The 20,147-nt window shown below is 38.8% G+C and overlaps 1 protein-coding gene across 3 annotated transcripts; it reads right to left on the bottom strand.

Moving 5' to 3' along the window:
- Positions 1–358: 358 nt before the first annotated feature.
- Positions 359–19,028, bottom strand: LOC146456614 (PDZ and LIM domain protein 7-like). Of its 3 annotated transcripts, XM_085092602.1 has the most exons (10): positions 18,818–19,023; positions 18,554–18,705; positions 16,706–16,990; positions 14,017–14,114; positions 13,823–13,930; positions 12,983–13,093; positions 11,818–12,211; positions 10,956–11,136; positions 2,671–2,907; positions 359–1,709 (listed from the first exon to the last, which is right to left on the bottom strand). In XM_085092602.1, the coding sequence occupies exons 1-10, from the start codon at positions 18,917–18,919 to the stop codon at positions 1,623–1,625; spliced, it is 1,755 nt and encodes a 584-aa protein (XP_084948728.1). In that variant the 5' UTR covers positions 18,920–19,023; the 3' UTR covers positions 359–1,622. The 3 variants fall into 3 exon arrangements, with proteins under 3 accessions (XP_084948728.1, XP_084948729.1, XP_084948727.1); XM_085092603.1 differs by lacking the exon at positions 359–1,709 and having other exon boundaries at positions 2,713–2,953; positions 18,818–19,025; XM_085092601.1 differs by lacking the exons at positions 359–1,709; positions 2,671–2,907 and adding an exon at positions 2,961–6,255 and having other exon boundaries at positions 18,818–19,028.
- Between the last annotated feature and the right edge of the window lie 1,119 nt (positions 19,029–20,147).

Raw genomic sequence — 20,147 nt, 5'->3', positions numbered from 1 at the left:
TAACGCAACAACAACTTTCGGCGACAAGTGAATAGGGGATTATTTTCTCATATTTTTGGCGTTTAATTTGTACTTAATCTGGCCTGTGGAACTGGGGTTTTGCCGAGTTTACGAAGATGACGAAACGCAAGGAAAAGAAAAGAAAAGAAAAGAAAAAAAAAAAAAACAGCTTTCGTTTTCCACGCATACCTCTCGCGTAACGCTCTCTCCGCTGGCACAACAAAAATTACTATTACTATTACAATTATTTTCACAATTATATAACATTTACATAACATTCTATGAAAACGGAAACAACAAATAAACAAACAAAACTAAGCGGTGAGTTATTTTAGAATGCAAAAGAAAAGCCTGCGAGTTTGTTTCAAAATTTATTAATTGCCCCAGAAAAACTTTCCGTAGCCCCCGCCAGCTTGCATATTAAACTAAAATTTGAAACCTTTCAACTATAATTTTGGTCTAGTTTATCGTAATTTTTCAGCTAACTTACAAAGTCTCTAACACTACCTAGTTATAAAAAATCTCAAACACTAATTCCCCTAGGACACTGTTTATAGTAATCACTACAGGCCTTTTCTCCATAATATTTAGTTTTCTTTAATCCTGTACAGCCTGGCGTACCGGCGCTGACTTTGAACATTAGTAACTTTTAAATGTTAAAGCAAACAGCACCAATCTTTTGACATTCCCTAAAATTTATCTGACAATGATTTGGCATAACATTTCATCTTTCACAAGCCGTGATGTTTCCATGACAACAAAATTTTGATAGCAGTGTTTTTTTTTCTTTCTGAAGAACTATCGGAATAATTTTTACACTTTAATGTGATTTTAAAAGTTTCCTGGTTCAATTAAGACAGTTTTTCCAGGTTCTGTGGGCATCGAGAAATCCAAGATGGCGGCTGTGAAGAACACATGACGTAATTCCACGTCCGCTGACATCACAGTCCCATTTTGCTCCCTTTTAAGTTTTACCATCATAGCTTCCATGCTGTTAACCTGGAAAGCAATGAAAGTGTAGCCCAACGTGCTTTGCCTCCAAGAGCTCGTGATTACAATAGTCCTCTGCCTCAAGTACGGCTTGCACTGGGCAAAGGAAATATTTGCACACGAGTGCTTCTTAAAAAATTTCTTGTTAACTTTATTAAAGCGTTCTTACGTAAAAAGTGATTTTGATACCTTTATTACATAAAAAAATTATAATACTAAGGGCCAGTTGTTTAAACAGTCTAACTTAGGCCGGCCGCGGCTTAAGACAATCAGTGAGCCTCCAAATCTGTTCATAAGTGGTTGATTTTAAGTAGATAAATCGTTTTCTCGTCTCCCTTCTCGTTACTGTCGGCAAAGAAAAGACAATGTTTAGATATGATTGTTGGCAAAATTGAAAATGACTTAGAACGTGGTTTTATTAAACACCGCCTAAACTGTGTTTTAATAACTGACCCTAAGTATTCAAGAACTGTTTTGAGCTGGCCAAAAACCCGCCTATTATACTACCACAAAAACGTCACATAGCAACTTTATATTCATATTTGCATGAACAACAAGCTGTTGACCACAATTATTGTGCAAATCAATCCACAAGCCACGATTCTTGACAGTAGTTAGGGTGGTGCTGGAAATCAAGGGGCACCGTGCAACACACAGTACGGTTTGCCACCATATTGATAAAATTGTTTTCCTTCTAGGTGTGTGGTGCAGCCAGGGCGCTGTGGACAGACAAAACATCCATATTAGTGCTATAAGGTGATCATATAATGAAGCTTTGGCTGAAGGATAAACTACAACAGAAGCGACCAGCAACACTCTTATCTCCCTTCTTCCTCCCTTTCAGAACCAGCCACGCATGTTATACGCGGATCCAGCCATGTCCTTAAAAGACGCCATGTTGCTACTTTCCACAGGGACACAGTCAAACCTTTAACGAAGCTCTGACTGAAGAATAAAGCACAACAGGAACGACCACTACCGCTCTCATCCCCCGTCTTCCTCCCTTTCAGAGCCAGCCACGCAGTTATACGCGGATGCATAAATGTCCTTAAAAAATGCCATGTTGCTACTTTCCACGGCGACACACAGTCACCCCTTTAAGCCCACCAAGAATAACCAAGCCGAAGCGTCAACTCCTTGTAGATGATACCCGCATAACAGGCGTTTATTTAGCCAGGCGCAAAGTGTGAGGCGAGAGAGGAAGAACAATGAGTTTAGTTTTCTTTCCCTCTCGCCTTGCTCTTGGCGTCTGTTGTGCAGGCTTGTGATTTTAGTGTTCGCTTGCTAACTTCTCTGATGTGCTTTTCTGCGAACCACCCTAAAGAGCACTGCGTTAGAGGCTGCTTCGTCTGGGTGTTTGGCTCCTCTCCCCTCTACAGGTATCTCCCAGATCTGCTGCTCCAAAAGAAGAGCCCATTTCTCGTCTAAAGGGGGAAAGCTCGCAGGCTAATATTATTACTATAGTGATAATCTATTCTTAAAGTAAATTCCACCTTCATTCGTTCACCCTTACGGCTTTTTGGAAGAAAAAACGAAACTAAATAATAATAATAATAATAATAATAATAATAATAATAATAAACCCCTGCGCATTTTGCCTCAGAAAAAAATGCACCACGCTACAGCTGAAAAACATCGACAGAATCATTCCACTTCATGTAGTATTAAATGACGTCTCACCTGACATTTAAAGCAGGTTGCATGCCAAGGCTCACCCAAAGCCTCCACCCACCGCTCCCCTCCACCAATCGGACGCTTGCACAGGTTGCATTTCACGCAAAACAGTTTGTTGTAATCCTCCTGACAGTAGGGTTTCCCTCGATCAACATTGAAGCCCTCCGAACCAATCGCTCGGCCACAATGGCTACATACGAAATGCTCGGGGTGGAACGTCTTGCCAACGGCTTGAACACAAGGCTGTGAAGAACGAGATGCTACTATTGACAACACTGACAACGTGTCCCTATGAAGAAATGCGTTTGGTAAACTACGGTGGAAAACCCACCTTGCCCTTAAACTGAAGCAGGTTACAACTTAGCAACAGTGTGCCTCAAATCACCCCAGATGGGGACCTTTTGCGATGAAATTCGCGGTTTGGGTCAACTTATTATCCAAAATCACCAACGCTAGAAAACTCCTGGTACCTGATTACGAGAAAGTACAGCCGAGTTTTAAACCAACTTCAAGGTATCTGGAAATCGGATGAAACTCTTCCGAGGGCTTGCTATAGCCATTAACAATTCTTGGAGAAATTTGACAAGGCACCAAATGTTTAGATAATTAAGATCGCATTTCCAAACCTCCCTCCAGAAATTAATATACTACAGATTGGCATGCAAAGGAAACGAGAAAGACTAAAAGTGACAATGATAAGGAAACTAATAAAGACTAACGTGTATGAAGTTTATAGTAATTAGCCCTCCTCACATGATCAAATGATCTTTTTACAAAGTATTTGTTTGGGTTTGAGAAGTAACCACAACCTCTTTCAACACAATAATGAATCTTGGCCTGCTAATCCAAGAGTGGAAAGCTACACAGTACACCAGTACAAGTTAAGAAGACAATTTCGTATGGCAAAAAGTATATTAAGTGACACGTGAAAATTGTTAACATTACCTTGGCTCCTCAAACAATAAGCAGGATATAAAACATGAGAGAATGATCACATTCACTTTCTTTTTAGTTAGTTCAAAAAAAAAAAAAAATTAATAATAATAATAATAATAATAATAATAATAAATATTTGCCTAGTAAATACCATTACTTTAAAAAAAATATATATTATTCGTTACATATGAAAATAAATGTTCTTTAGCAGGCTCTGAATTACACAAGTCATTTTAAACAGCGTTAAAAATAACTCAACCGATTGACAGTTCAAAAAAATAAATTTATACATCTAGCTTTTATAACATTACTACAGACACTACTTCCTATGTGTGGTAAAAATCTCTTTCGGTTTAAAAAATGAGTCAATTTACAAGAGCTGCACAAAAACTGACCGTATTTATGTGAATGTGGTAAGATACGTATGACTAATGAATGTTTCTATCGATGATAATATCAAAAATATAATTTAAAAACCCCTGAAATATACATCTCTGTAATACACAACTATGCTCTCAAACAAATGGATCAAAAGAATAAAAACTTGCACTTTGTACATGATCTCAACAACGACTAAAACAAGGTTCGCGTTTGTTTCACTGCAAGAGAACTTACTTCGTAAAATCTCTGAAGTTGGAACTACCACAGTAAAAAAAATGTCGAAAACAAACTCTAAACAGAGCAATTCTTTGTTACCCTGAACAATAACGCCTCTACTAACACAACGCTTGACAAGATAACATCTAAACATGGGCGTTTCTAAATTTTGGACTAACTATGTCTTTGCGATGTTTTAAAAAATTATAAAGGAATAATCATGATGCGAAATTTGGAAAACGTACGAGGGACTCTTTATGTTGTGGTTAGCGTGTCGCACCTATCAAATAGAAGATCGATATAATGTAAAAGGTTCAGATAAAACTTGTATCTTTATCCGATTTCTATAATGCGATTATTTTGATAAAATCCGTGTAACGATATAAAAAGCCCGGAAAAAGAAACACTAGATTAAGGCTTTAAGAGGGCTTATAATTCGCTAGCCATGGAACTAATTTTCACCATTCAGCGTTGAAACCCAATCTCTTGTTACACAACTGTTGGAAATCTCGCCATGTCTGTTACAATTACCTATCACGGTCTTGCACTGGTCGTATCTCACAAGGAACTCTGGAATACCGAGATTCTGTGAAAAGTTTCATACGGAACAAGTTAAGTGACCAAATATGGGTACAAGATCAGCTGGATAAACAGCTTCAGTCTACAGCTAATGATGTTAACATAACTTAACCTCGAGTTGATAATGAGCCAACGGACGACGCAACTAAAAACCAGTTAGCTGTGGCCAAGTAGAGTCGTTACGTAAAAGAATGCTGTCTCCAACTCAAAGAGGACCTCTTCTTCTCGGTCAGTATATCCCATCTTGTAACGGTGACGGATATTTCAACAGGGTACAGTGTCATGAAGGATGACTTTTCAACTGTTTCTTCAGATTTAACTAAACACTTTCTTTACAAACTAACGCGCTGCCTAAACTTTCTTGTCAAGAGATTAAAACTAATAAGCTCGTCTCTATAGATCCTGAGGATAGTAAGTATATTTATGTCCTCTAAGCCTCTGTTGAAAGTTCGCCAGGAGATATCTCGCATGCTTCGTCTCGTTCCTTGCATCTTCTAAAGAATCGTGCAGTTGACTGATGTAAATCTTCAAAGGCAGCAGCCTTCGCTCGGCTCTCTTAAAACGAGCATGGTAGTCCGCTATGTGGTCTTCCAACAGGCTCTTCCTGAGTGATTTATTCTCCACATGTGCGTTTTTCTCGCGCGACAAGCTTCTCAAATCTTTTGTGCGCTTCTGGTACTTCTCTAGCATGTCCTGTAAAGTACGCCTTTGAACATTAAGTTCCCGAGAGCGGTCTTGTGCGTTCTGCAGCGTTGATTGTACAACGACCATTCGTCGCGAGGCTTCGTGCACCCGTTTCATGGACGCCTCCCTAGCAGCTTTCATCTCGGTTATTTCGTACTCAATGTTCCTCATGTTTCTTACGTCTTCGGATTTCTTTTGTTCGATCTTATGATTCACTTGCCAGTTCTCCGTCATGGCTCTGCACTTGTTTTCAAACCTCCCCTCCTGATAACGGATTTTCTCTTCCAGTTTTGTAACCTTGTCTTCAGCTATAAATCGCTTCCGTTCAAGCTTCGACAGCAACATTTTGGCTTCCTGGAAGCGCTTAACAGCTGGAGGTATAGCTTCTTTGGCTACCGCTTGCCGATCATTGGCTTCTCTAAGTGCTTCCTTCAGGGACACAACTTTGTCTTTTATCGACCCGACCCCGGGTTCGCCGTGAGTTTCAGGCAATGCTTTAACACTACTGATATTACTAATCCCAGAGGGCTGAGGCCAGTTATTGTTTTTATCATGATCATGTGGTCCCTGAGTAAACACAGGACCACCATAGCTTGAATGCACGTTGTTCGCCCAGTTTGCGTGGTTGTCCTCTGGATCCTTGTTCAAAGTCAAAGCGCTGTTCAATCGGTGAGTTCTTGGTTTCGCTGGAGCTTCTGCAGGGTTCTTTGATTTTAAGGATGCCTTGCGTATGGCCTTCAGCATTGCGCTTGAAGGCGGAGGTACCGCTGGCGCACAAGCGTGCAGGCTTTTAGGCTGAAAAGTTAGAAAATACACACATTCCATCACGTCATTTAGCTGTTACCATGGTTACACGGACATTAACTGATCACATTTTCACTCCGAGGTCTGGCCGAGCAATCCCTGAAAGAACTGGCACTACAAATGTCGAAGAAAGAATTTTGCGGTCCGTGCGGTGTGATGCTTGTGAAGTGCAATTACTGCGATTACTTTTAAAGTGCTTTTTCTTTTTAGTAATTACAGAAATTATATTACATAAAATTTTATTGCAATTAAGTGCACCAAAATTCACATTAGCCATAGTGATGACAATTCAAATGTGGTTCATCGTACACTGCTAAGGCAAGGGCTTCGCACTGTTTGAACGGTAATTTACCTCATGAATGTTGAGTTCGACTAAATCTTAACAGAGGACACCATTGCCTCTCGCTTCTTTTCGTTGGGCCTACGTACCTACATGTATGCAGTGGTATTATCTGTGTAAAAGCCAAGTTTGTCTGGCAGAGCTGTTACGACGAACGTTGAGGATCCTACATCCCCTGTGCAACTGTCACCCCTCACTGAGTATATTATACACTTCTCACTCCCACATAACAGGTTTAGCTTTCACTTTGTTACGGTTTCCTTTCCGGCGATATAATCTCGTTAATCAAGATTTATTTTCCATCGTCATTGCTTCATGCATCTGGGTCATATCGAGTGCAGTCAAGAGAAGAATCACCAACAATCTCCGTGTTGAGTAGTTCTCAGGTAGTTCCGTGTAACAATGCTGTCGTAGCTCATTGTACCAAGACACAATTTTCTAGAACAGAACATTTCTGGAAATAGGGTAACAAAGGAAAGCACCGCCCATTATCTTTCGATTAAATCATTAAACTGATTTAGTACTGGAATGTTAGTAAAGTCCTATGTGTATCTCATCAAGTTGTTGCATGACATCAGCCTCGAGTGTAGGTGCCAGTTAGTTTCACTATTTAATAAAGGTGCAGTGCTGGTGCCAATAGACTGACTCAAGTAGGAAGCTGATGGTGCGCTGATTGAACTCAGTACAAGACATTCCTGTGCAGGTTCTCGCGCACTGTTCTGTTATCTGGTCACGGCCTTCCCAGTCGCTGATGGTTACTGAACGCCGTTTTGATGACAAAGTCCCTTTCCCCTTTCCTCACATTTTCAGCAGTTACATTCATCGTGTAAAATATCACCAGTGCTTTACAATGAACTCATCACTCAACAGGTTTAACAATACTCATATGCTGCGGTGATTAATACTATACGTAATTTTTCCATGACATATACGGTGACTCTGTAATACCAACATGAGAAGCTGTGTTGTACCTACACTGACACATATGAAGTTAAACACCATAGAGTTTGTCATCTTCACACAAACGTCAGGAGGCAAGTAGATGTCTAGTCTAAACAGATTGACTAATGTTGCTCTATAATGTTAAATATTGAAACGATAGCAAACACTTACGGACAACGTTTCAGAGCGGCAAACGCCCACGAAATACCGAAATACTACAAGGCGGAAGCGCGCATTCACACAGATCGTTTTAGGCGTTCTTTCATTCCTGCAATGTGCATCCGTGCAAATAGCTCGCCTTAACGGAGTCATCTAAATTTACCTGATACATAAGTGTACGTTGTTTTTACATATGTTTATATACATTTATATTCTTTAGTATGGCTCTTTCGCAAAATTTATCATTTTATGATTTTGAATTTATAGCATTTGTAAGTTACGTAATTCAGCCTTTTGGCTGCGAAGCAATTTCCCAATAAACTATCTATCTCATTTCCATCCACCTTGACATCCACAGGAAAGCTGTAAAAAACATGGGGACCCTGCACAACCCTCCAGGCCACCCCGCATCTACCACCATGCGGGGCGCCGCTGACAAGCAATTGTCTCGAGTTTAACTTAGCCTAAATTACATTTAGCCACATAACATGAAAAAATATTTAGTGTTCTATAAGAAACAAACAGCGCGAAGATTTTTGAGTGAGACATCAATAAAATAAAATAAGGCACTTATCACCAATGCAAGACTAAATTGCAAGAAAACAATTTAATTGGTTGGTCGTTTCAAGTCGTCTTACTCTTTTCAACCAAGTTCTAAGTCTAAAACCTAAATCTTGTCTTTCACTTAGTTTAATCATCCATTAATCTTCAGTTCAAAATTCAAGTCAACAACAAGGTGCGTTTATACAAACACGTTTATATTTTGTAAAAATCACTCCAGACGTATACAACCCCCGTGCTACAGAAAATATTAGATATTTTCTCGTGACAATGTTTAGTAACTGCAATCCCTTATTCGAAGGAAAACCATTCCGTCGGAAACAGTCCATCCCATTATCTGAGAAAAACCATCATGTCGATTGTCACCAGAAGCAATCAAAGAAAAGTCTTCCACTTCACCTCGCTAAAATAATGCAGACCATTTTTTACTTAACTGGCAATAAATTCTATAATCAGAAGACCGTTCAAAGTTCAGATTTCTTTGGAGGAATACAAGGTACGTTGTAAAGTGTTAATGTCCATCACTTATCTTCGTAAAAACTTATTTTATTTTTTATTTTTATTTTAATAACTTCGCCTATTACATGATACAGAAAAATAAAGGAAGAAGTAAAAAAGTATATGCTGAAACAAGGAATAATAAATGATAAATTAGGCAGGGGTACCACAACAGCGGTTAACGAATTCTGTGATCCCAGAGTTTAAAAATATTTACATAAAAAAAGAAAAAAACAGTGAGGCTACATATGGTGATTAAAAAGAACAACGAAGATGGACAGACACATTGAAATCAGCACGAAAGCCATTGAGTGACGAGCATTTGAACAGAAAAAAATATGCAAGTGTGGAAGACGAGTGACTCTAGTGCAGGTTTAAGAAATAGGGCAACCAACTCCACGCATTTTACATTTTCTAAGAAAAAAATGCTTTGAATCCACTGATAGAATACAGTAACATTAGATGACAAAGATTGAAATGGATTGTTAAAAATACACATGAACTTGATTCGCAGTCTGTTGTGATTAAACAAATTTATACACTCCCTTTTATGCAAAGCTACTTTTCAGTTAATGAACCTTTGAAAATACATGTAGGGCTTTTTTGTTTTCTAAACGCATCCCAACTGAGCGCCCTACAGAAAACAAATGCCATGCAAGTATTGATTGAAATGCAAATTCCTCAAACACTGATGCAATGCACATAGCTGGTTGCCTTGCAGAGAGAATATGATAGGTGATCAATAAAACTAAAATATAATGAATGCAGTATACGTGATGTGTACAATTGGTGCATAAAAATACTTGTATTTCAGCCAACACTGAATCATATCTTTTTTTAAAATGTGCTTCATAAAATACCACTTTTAAATTTCAAACAAAATTTATTGGAAACATTCTTCAGACATTATTCTTTCAACGAGGATTTCTCGGCCAAACTCAGGAGTCAGGAATGACGCACCAGAAACTAACTACTTTATTTACCAAATCTTTGCTGTTTGATTGAATGATAAGACTGAATTTTGGATTTAACTACCAAGAGTAACAACAGCAGTTTTTTTTTCCTTCCACCCTTCTGTTTACACAGTGCTTGTCCTCACTGCAGAGATCTGTTGTACCACATCATAAAATGCCTTACAACACCAAGGAATGATAAATCCACTAGTTTAATAATTTTTAAATCAAACTAAGAAACAGTAACCCCAACGGAAAATAGCCATGCTGCTGCCAATATTATTTTTAGTCATCTAAAATCCAAAGTCCCTATATCTGCTGAGACAGTGACATCCTAAATCTCTGAAATTTCTGAATGAAGGCATGCTTATATATTGCTACCATTTAACTGACTGAACATTCTTCTTAAACCCAGAGTTAAACTTTGAGTCATGGAACTCTACTTGTCAAAGTGTGAATTAATCTAAATTTGAAACCTCTTCCAGGAGAACTTTGTTGTTATCACGCTGTTGCTTTACTATGCCGTTGGTTGAATATAATGTGACCAGGGGACCCCCCAAAATAGCACAACCTAATTTGGTTATACACATGACAAGTTTTGTCACCAAACATTTGAATTTGAATGAATGTAAGGACAACTTCCACACCCAACTAGAACTTGTGGGAACTAACTTCCAACTAGAAATTATTTTGAACATTTGCAAACAACCTTTTATCTCAGGAAGGACTGAGCACAGTCTCAATCAACCATTGCTCACAAACTTACTTGAGTCCAGAGCTTTTGCATGACAGCCAGTCAAACATCCACTGTTTGCTAACTCAATGAACGTTTTCATACTTTTTCCTCAAGGTCACGCTCAGATGTAACTGATGGTAGCGTGAAAATTTCATGACATTTGTACTAACTTTCAAAAGTGATTCTTATTTCCTTATAATCCAAGCTGCTGTATCAACTGTTGAAGACCAATGTTCTTATGGATCATCAGCTAAAAGACTCCATAATGGACCCTTTGCAGCCAATGGTCACATAATCTGCTATGCTGGAGAGCAAGCTGCAAACTGGGACATCCAAAACAAAGCGACTTATCCAGTCAAACTTGAATTTTCTTGGATTCCAATGTCTCAGCAAATAGCTTGCTGTCCTGCATGGTGGATTTTGTACCATGTGACCGTTAGCTGCAAAGGGCCCATTATACAAGCTTTATGTATCTACAGTTAAACAACTCAATTTCACTCACCCCTGATATCGGCTGCTTGCACGTTTCACAGTGAGGTGCAAAGAACTGATTGTAGTCCTTTTCACAGTACAGCTTTCCACCTTCCTCTATGAAGCCCTGGTTTTGAAGTGATTCACCGCATCCATCACAGACAAAATGCTGAGGGTGCCACGCCTTGCCAATGGCACTCACAAAAGGCCCACTGATTCAAAAATTAAAGAAGCACATACATTTATTAGTACTTCACGCTTTAATAGTCCTGCATGCCATTGTGCTACAGCTGCTTTAGTTAATTTTTGCCAATTTTGTGACATCTCATTTTCGTGATTTAGTTTTCATTTCGAATAGCCAATCAAGGTGTGTCAAAAGTAGCTGGCAGCTGAGGAAAATCGCCATCTATTTTATGATCTTGGTTGGTTAGTTTGCTGGGGTATTTGGTCTCTGATTCTTTGGGAAAAAAATGGCACAATCAGCTGTCCACTCCAACAATTTGCCCACTTACTTCAAAACATTGCGACAACCCTGGCCAGTAGAAATGCTAGAGTTCCTAAGCTTTTCAATGTACTAGCATTTCATCCCTTACCTCTTTCAAAAAAAGGTTAATATGTATAAAAAAACGTCTTTATTACAAGTTATTACTTTTTTTTTTAACCAGTTGTTGTCTAAAGTTTTCTTTTTGGGTGTCATTTTCTTCTTCTTTTTTTTTGTCAGATTTTAATACTAGTACATGCAATCTTGTAATTTGTGAGGGAATCCAAACTAATAGGCCTCATGGTTTCTTTTAGCTATAGGTTTCCTCACCATTTGCATTCTAAAAACAAATGAATCTATGTAATGTGATCGCAGTGAAATAAAAGAAATAAAATAAAACTAATCAACTTACAAGACTTCTTCTCCACAGGCATCACAGAAAGGAGTCCTGGTCTCCTCAACTGGTTGGGCAGACGGAGGCTTAGTGGGTGACCTCTTGTACTCGACATGTCCAGGAGGGCTTGTTGAAGTGGGTGACACTGCTGCTGGAGAGGCGGAAGATGGCATCTTCTGCGATGGACTGCGCTGGGGAGGTTGACTAACAGGCTGACTCATTTGCACCATTCCCGGAAGTGCGACAGGCTGAGGCTGTCCTGGACGTGCCATAACTGGCGCAGGTGGGGCCACTGGCATGCTGCTGGCAGGCTTAATTATAGGTGGATTAGGACGATACATTTTTGGTAATTGTTGGTTGGAAGGCTTGCTGCGATCTGATTTCTGTCTGTCAAAGACACTTGGTGCAGCTTCTAATGAAGAAATGATGGGTGTACAACACGATTATCATGATCTGCAGCAATGATTATCACAAGTTATTCTCACAAAAATTTATAGGTTTTGATCGTCAATTTTGTGCTGAAATACTATAATTTTTGATTAACTAATTCTTTGTAATCCGCACAGTTTTTGCAAAATTTTTGAATAACGTGCTCGCAATTCTTTCAAATTTCTTGTGAAGCAAAAATTACACTTTTTGCTTTTTAGACATAAAAAGATGCTTACATGCATCTGAATAAATTTTACATTTAGGAAAGCTTTTTGTCTTGTTTTGTTCAATATTTTATCACTGAAACGTGGCAAAAAAGCAATCTAATATGCAAACAAATATGTCTTCATGAGCCGATCAAATTCACCCATGTGATGGAGGATCGAATTTCAGGGCAATTTGCAAAATTCTTACTTTCAAGTTTGTTTTTTGGGAAATCTTGAACTTGCAACTAGTGTATTTTATTTGATGATTAGAAATCCTAACTATTCTAGACCAAAGGAATGTTGTTTTTTTAACCTGTAAGTTTTGTATTATTATTTTTTTTACTGTACATGGGGAAACTTGCTTGCTGCCAATTTGCTTGTTTTGTGAATTCCTGGAGACACAACTGCCAATGGGTTAAGGCCATAATGAGTGTTACGGGAACATGCCCAGACGGTAAACTATTTAGAATCTAGTGTTAGCCCTATTTCCCAGGGGTGTTACCCTGCAAAAAGAGAGAGGACAAACATCAGGAAAATTAACACTAAACCTCCGTGTTCTACAGCATCCTGTAGCACTTTGAATGATCGCGACTGCACTTTTTCCCTGCTACTGTCATCATCATGGTTATCAAATGCTTCTGGTGGAGGTGGGGGAAGATCTGATGAAAAACAACAAATAATAATCATACATAGCTCCTAAAAATTACTTGCTTGTCTCACAATTTTATCACAAAGGTGTGGATTGTGATGTAGGCAATGGTGTGACGATTGGCTGTTTATCAAAATTAATAACATACATGTAGCACCATGGTTGATGGCGATTGGCGCATTTCAATCCTCGCTTTGGCACTTTTCTATGCAAGGTCTGTTTCATGCTTTTTCCAAACCATTATATTTTCTTTTTCCATCTGGACTCACAGTTACCAGTCAAATGACACACAAGATAGTAATGTCAAGGGGTAGGGTTGGGAAAGTTCTCATGACGGTGCAATTGAACATTTTGACTAAGACTAGCAGTTAAGCATTATTTTGTTGTACTGCTTTGAAAAACCTCCAGAGTTTTTCCAGATCTCATCTTTATTGCTTTCCATACTTTTTCCAGGTCTGGAAAATGAGTTTGCAGATTTCAATATTTTGCCAAGAATTCCAGAGCAGGCCAACAGCCCCATACACCTGAAACTTATAAAAAAAAAAACAAAAAAAATCCACAGAAGGGGTATGGAAAGTTTCTGGAAGAGCAGTCATTACATCGTACATGTAACACACTTCATTTAAAGAAAGCAATGTTGACTTGTGGGGGTTGTAATTAAGGTTCTTCATCTACTGCAATACAAGTATGCATTTTAAGAAAGTGCCCTACATAAACACACACACACATGTATACATACCATCTTCTTCATGTTCTTGAAGGTGTCGCTGTAGTCGCTTAAAAGATTTGGACTGGACTTTAGGATCTGGTGGATGGCCCCAAGTTGGTGGCTCATCAGCAAATCCCACTGAGTGAAACAAAACAATGTAAAACAAGTTGAGTCACTTTTTTTATTACAATAAATTAAATTAGGTGTAAATTTGACAGGCTCACCATCTCCGTCATCACTTATGTTCAGTTTAAACTTGTGGGCAAGATCTCCGTCATCATCAACATGCCTGTGACTTGCATCTGGTTGATCATAACGTCCCCTAAAGAGCAACATGAACATTGTGGATTATTCACCTGTATACTTTAATAGCTAGTGTTTGCTCTGTTATCTGATCAGTAGCAGAGTAGCATTAGTTAACCTATATTTTTGCCCTTCTACATTTTTTTCCTGTAGTTCTTAGTCTTGTAGTCTTGTAATCAGCAGTAATTATTATAAAATGGAGAAATGTAATCATCCTAATTATTAGATAATGTTGTCTTGATGGAGTCCAAAGGAAGGAAAATTAAACAATTTTAAATGAAAAAATAGAGTAAGGCTCGGTTCAGACACCATACTTTACATGAGCTGAATCAAAATTCAATTAATTAAGTTCATGTGAAGGACAGCATCTGAATCAATTCAGAATGGCTGATCTACAGTGTACATGTAATTCGGATCAACTCAGCCGGGAATAACGGCTGTGGACCAGCTTTGATTCAGACACCGTACTTCACATGAGCTGAATCAAATGCGTAAATTGACTCAAATCTGCAATTTTCTAGTCATAGTATGCTTCAGTGAATTAATTTTGGCTGAATTAAGTTCAGGGTCTGAATCAATTCAGCCGGGATTAATTAATTTGGGTCGGTCTAACTTTGAATTTGATTTGGCTCATGTGAAGTACAGATTCTGAACCCGGCCAAATTGTCAGCTTGCAAGGACCTTGAGCTAAAATAAAACTTGGAAATACGCTTTTTAACTTAAACATACTGCTTACTGATCATGATGTACAAATATATTGCATGCCTAAATTTTGTCTGGAAAATAATTATTGTTTCATATGTGAATAATCTGACAATTTCCCCTTTCTGAAAGTGATTTTAACTTGCATTTTGTTCAGCTTCAGGACTGCATTACATTGTGTTATGCCATGCCATGCCCTGCTTGTGGTGGCATACCATACCATTCCATGCCATTCAGAGCTATGGTATGTTTACGTTTCAAAGGATCTAACAAAGGCTAACAATTTACTTGTCCATATATGTCACACCATAAAACTTTCATCTCAAGATATAGCACAGCAGTACAGCTGCAGGCTATACTTAAGATCCAAGTTTCAGACCTGCTAACCACCCAAATATGTAAACCTGGAGAACAACATTCAAATTACTTTATCACCCCGAGTTTCCTAACTTTTTCTTAAAACAAGCCTGATGACAACCTGTTACCTGAACATGTTCACCGTTTAGAAACCTTAAAAACTATTGGCAACTTTTAATAAAACCTTCAGATTCCTGTTTGTTTAAAACCTCTTGGAAAAACTTATTATAAACCCTTCAAAACTCTTTGAAAATCGTTTAGAATTCCTTTCAATTGTAACATTTTGGAAACCCATTGAAACCCAGTTTCAGTAAAAACTAACCTTTGATAAAAGGTGTTTTTACATGGAAGGTCACAATAATTGAGCTGACCCCAAATGCTGAAAACTACTATTGCAAAAGGGTTTGCAATAATTATTACTAACAAAAACTTAAACAGGGGTTTCATTAAGTTTTGAAGTAGGGGGGCATCTATAGGAGAGTAGCTGGGCAGAAAATTACACTTGAAGTGAATTTCCTTATGTTCAGCTTGAAAGTAGGCAGGTACTGACTCTTGTGTACCCTGGTACTGGTACCCGGGTCCCGCCTTCTAATGAGAACCCTGCTTAAACTTGTTCAAATCACAACAAAACATATATGAACTGGCTTCCAGTACTGAAGAGTGCATGTACTTTGCCTTTAAAGGACTGAAAGTGGTAGAGCATCTGAACTAGTAAAGGGAAGGTCATAGGTTTGACTTCTGTTGGGAGAACTCAGATTTTCTTTTCCTGAGTATGCCTGTCTCACTGATTGAAAATTTCATCTATCATAGTTGACATCTGCAGCCATTTTAATTTAATAAATGAAAGCCTTTGCAGGGATTGGGAAGGCCTGCTCCCAAACAAAAATTGCTTGCCATTGTTGTCTGGCTATGAATCTATTTGTCACTTGTCTGTCTGTACATGAAGTTTTTTTTCTGGCCCATGCCATAAATCATAAATTCAATGGCCCACACTTTTTTTTTTATTTAAACAATAATTGAACACGACATTTGCTCTAAGAGCAACTAAGTGCTCATTGAGAGAGCTTAAGTCAGATCAACTAACCCGCATAAACACATGGCTGAGACGGATTAATTAACAGAGCTAACACGAGTACAATAAGTTAAAAAAAGAAAACTACAAAGCTAAACTAAGAAAAACAAGATGAATGGGAGATAAATTACTGAACTTGCTCAAATAAACGAACATCGCTATAAAGGAACATGGCCCACACTTACTGCAGAATGACCCCTATGTTTTCAAAGTTAAAGGCTATCGACCCATTTGCTTGTTTTGCCTTCCCAATGTCTGGGACTCTCCCATCTGATACAGTCAAAAATATTATTTTTTTTTTCTGGTAGTTCGCATAATGATGCCTTGTAGCACAGAGTAAAACCTAGCCCCGTGCTACCTTACATGTATCTCTCAAACAATTTCCAAGCTCCCAAAAAATTCAATGTGAAAATGGTCCCAGCACATGCCCTAGGAGATCATAATTTACATAAACCAGGTTGACGTGAGACGTTGCTTACCTGGCATATGCTGCAGCAGGAGCTGGAGGAGCTGGAGGAGCTGGAGGAGGAAACCCTGTTGGTGATGTGTGCGCCACAGGGGCTTGCGGAGCCTGATAGGGAGGGGGCTGCCATGTGCTCGCTCCGACTGGTGAGGTGCGACCAGTACCAGCCACCTGAGGTTGAGAGAGCTGTGCAGGTGACGACGGTGCTCCAAAAGGTTTTGGTTTAGCATTGAATTTGTGATCAACCTTAGCAGAGTGGACTATGTCAGTCACCACAATTGTCCTGGGGTCATCATCTCTCCTTTAGTCAGAAGCAAAGACAAATTATTTTAGTTTGCCAAAAGAGAACAAACTATCCCCATTAAATGGGGGAACAAATTAACAGTCACGTGAAAGCTAGTTATTCATTGATGGACTTTTAAGTGATTAATTGCAAGTCTTGCAAAAGTGAAAGAGTATTAATATGTAACAAAATTAATGGACATTCCTATAGGCAGATGGCTGACTTGTAAGAGCGAATATGACAACTAACATCTGACAACCGTGTAAAACAAAAAGTAAAAAACAAAACAAAAAAAAAAAAAAAACAAAGCAAAACATGGTAACAACATTAAGTGGCAGTATCTGGGGCAATGCCAATACTAAAGATACAATAATTATTTATTGCATGGATTGCATGAAACACTACCTTACAAAATAACAGCTAGATGTAAAATTAGTTTTTCTGTTGGCAATTTTTTGATAGCTTTAGCTTAGCTTAACCAACAGCAACTAGATTGCATTTCACTACAAACAAAATATTTTTTCCCTTAGAGAAAATTTACACACACAACAAAGCCGAACTTATGCTGGTGGGAAAGTTTACTTGCACATTGTTAGTGAAATGTTGCTCTATGTCTTACTAAAAATATCACAATCCTTGACAGGAAAATACCAAACATGGACATGTTCTAGAATCATCGACAATCGAGATATTGGCGAGATAAAAATTATCCACTGAATAATTGCACGATTCGTAAAACATAATTAATGAACAAATGGATTCATTGATCCTGACAGTAAAAGCACACTTCAGAAAAATCAACTAATCGAATCCCTTTGAACCAAAAGTTTGTGATAATTAATTCACACAATTATGAACTTTAAATCGCATGGTATCGCAATGCGTTGTTTAGGTTTCGTTGGTTTTATTGAAACGGTCGCTCGTAAACTGAACCAACTTTAAATAAGAAAGTCTCTTGCAAAAAACCATAAAAGAGGGGCATTATATTTTCGCTTTCATATCTAACCACATGATGTATCTGCATCATGCAGCTTCAATTAGCTACACGCGTTACAAAATCAGGAACGAAACCTTGCAAGACAAATACGTTTTACAACTTTGTACAACTTCCCGAAAGGAAAAAGTTGTTTGGAAGGTACAAATTTTACAAACATTTGCCCGAATTTTAAAGCTTAGCCCGCCAGGATTTTGCGAACTGCTCATTACGATCGAATTACACTTCAAAACAGACATTTTCATTCACGGCGCGTGCTTCCTTCACGAGTATAAAATCTTTGGAGAATACCATCCATCGACATCAAAAAAGCAACAACAAACCGTTCAAACAAAAGCTTTTTTCACGCGTCAGAGATGTGCAAATATGGAAGTTTAATTGTCCCCTGGTGTGAAAAGTGTAACAACAAGTTAAATGTGAACGATTCCATGTGAACAAGCCAAGAATCAGGCAAATTATGCGTTGTTCATTTCACCGCAAAGTCGCTCGCTCGTCGATGCAAGACAACTTATTTCACTGAGGGAAGCAAGCTACTACAGTAACTATTTATTTCTGTAGCAAATGTAAGCTTTCTAAGCAAAACTTACCTTTCCAGAACGAGTTCGAGATTTGACCCTGCCTTTCTAACGGCATCTTGAGCTTCGAAATGGCTCATGTTATCAGAAGAAATTCCATTTATTTCTAAAATAACATCCCCTGAAGTTATTCGTGCCATGGCAGCTTTGGATCCCGGTGTAATCTGCGAGAGAAAATGCGAATAAATGAGCATTGGCCTTGGGTAGAACAAAATAAATATCGACCAATTTGCCGAAAACGTACCAAGATTCGCTGATCACTTTCGATGTACTCACCTTCGAAATAGCGAGCGGACTGCCAAAATCTTTACCGCCCTGAAGTCGAAAGCCCCAAGGTCCACCTCCTCTCAGTGAAGCCGAGTATGTTGTGCCGGCCATTTCTCAATATTCAGCGACAGGATGGAATATTACGTCTTTAATTCTCCGCATACACAATCTTGCAAACACCTCAAGTGCTCGGAAGCTCACACAGGATGGAGCTACCTTGTGACTGGTTGAAACACAATAGATTGATAGTAATGGAATTTGATTGGTTTATGCCACACCCACTTAACACGAATGCCAAAAATTGGGCAAAAGAAAAGATATTGAAAATAATTCAATGTCACGCATGAGAATTATGTGCTGTTGTGCTCCTATAGAAATCCAATAAAGGAAATAATGGAAGGAGGGAGTGCCTACGTCAGACTGAGGGTAAATTCGGGAAATGCTAGAGGGATTGGCTTAATGTCTTGGGGTATATTCAATGGTATTTTGATGAATCAGAGGGCGAGCCGAAAACACCGGGAATACAGGAAACCAGAAACAGCTAGGCGCGAACGAGGAATACTGCATACTGGCCAAATATAAGAGGTTCTTACTGTAAGGTTTTTAAATAATAATGACCGCCTTTTTTGGTCATTGTCTTTACTAGAAGTAATAGAGGGCCTGTCCTTTATATGAGGCGAGACATCAGGCGAGAAGTCACAACCAACTGTTTCCGGGTGGTAATAAATTATCACTGCGCGATCTAAAGGTCAGGTTTATATATTGGGCAACCCAATCGGCAAAATTTGAAGGGTCGATGAAATATTTCTTCATGAATGAAAGCACAAGTAAGAGCATTCAAGAGCATTCAAGAGCATAGTGTATATCGCCAAATTACCCCCAGGGGTGGAGCCTCAATATGGTATTTCCGGGCCGAGGGTAAGGCCGGGGGTATATCATCCAGGATTAACTCTCTAAAAACCAAACTGATTGCAGGGCGACACTACGGCAAAGGGCTTATTTATTTGGGCCAATACTTCAACTAGTACAACTTGCCTTCTTCAGGGCCAGAGTTACAGTGAGAGCCGTTAGTTTTTCTCATTGTAACTCTGGCCCTGAAGAAGACTAGTCATAGTTGAAATATTGGCCCAAATAAATGAGCCCTTTGCCCGGTACTGTCAGCCCTGCAATCAGTTTGGTTTATTTACACGTAAAGTGACGTCTGGCACGTGCATTTCTACTACAAGAGATCCGGCAACGGAACGTATTCAGAACAGTTTATTTTGCGTCGTGTGATCCCCTGCATCCAAAAGTTTCGTGAACTCTCTGCCCTCCGTGGGCCGTGGGCACAGGCAGGCGC

The sequence above is a fragment of the Pavona decussata genome, unplaced genomic scaffold (assembly GCF_977016875.1).
Source record: "Pavona decussata unplaced genomic scaffold, jaPavDecu1.1 SCAFFOLD_254, whole genome shotgun sequence".
NCBI classification, from domain to species: Eukaryota; Metazoa; Cnidaria; class Anthozoa; order Scleractinia; family Agariciidae; genus Pavona; species Pavona decussata.
This window is presented reverse-complemented; position numbering and strand designations above follow the sequence as displayed.

Bases quoted from the DNA above. Each gene is read 5' to 3' on its own strand.
- LOC146456614 (XM_085092601.1), bottom strand. From the start codon at position 18,919: ATGGCCGGCACAACATACTCGGCTTCACTGAGAGGAGGTGGACCTTGG. The intron at 18,706-18,817 runs GTGAGTACATCG...TTTCTCTCGCAG, and splicing joins GTCCGCTCGCTATTTCGAAG to ATTACACCGGGATCCAAAGC. The intron at 11,137-11,817 runs GTAAGTTGATTA...TTTTTGAATCAG, and splicing joins GCCTGTGGAGAAGAAGTCTT to TGGGCCTTTTGTGAGTGCCA.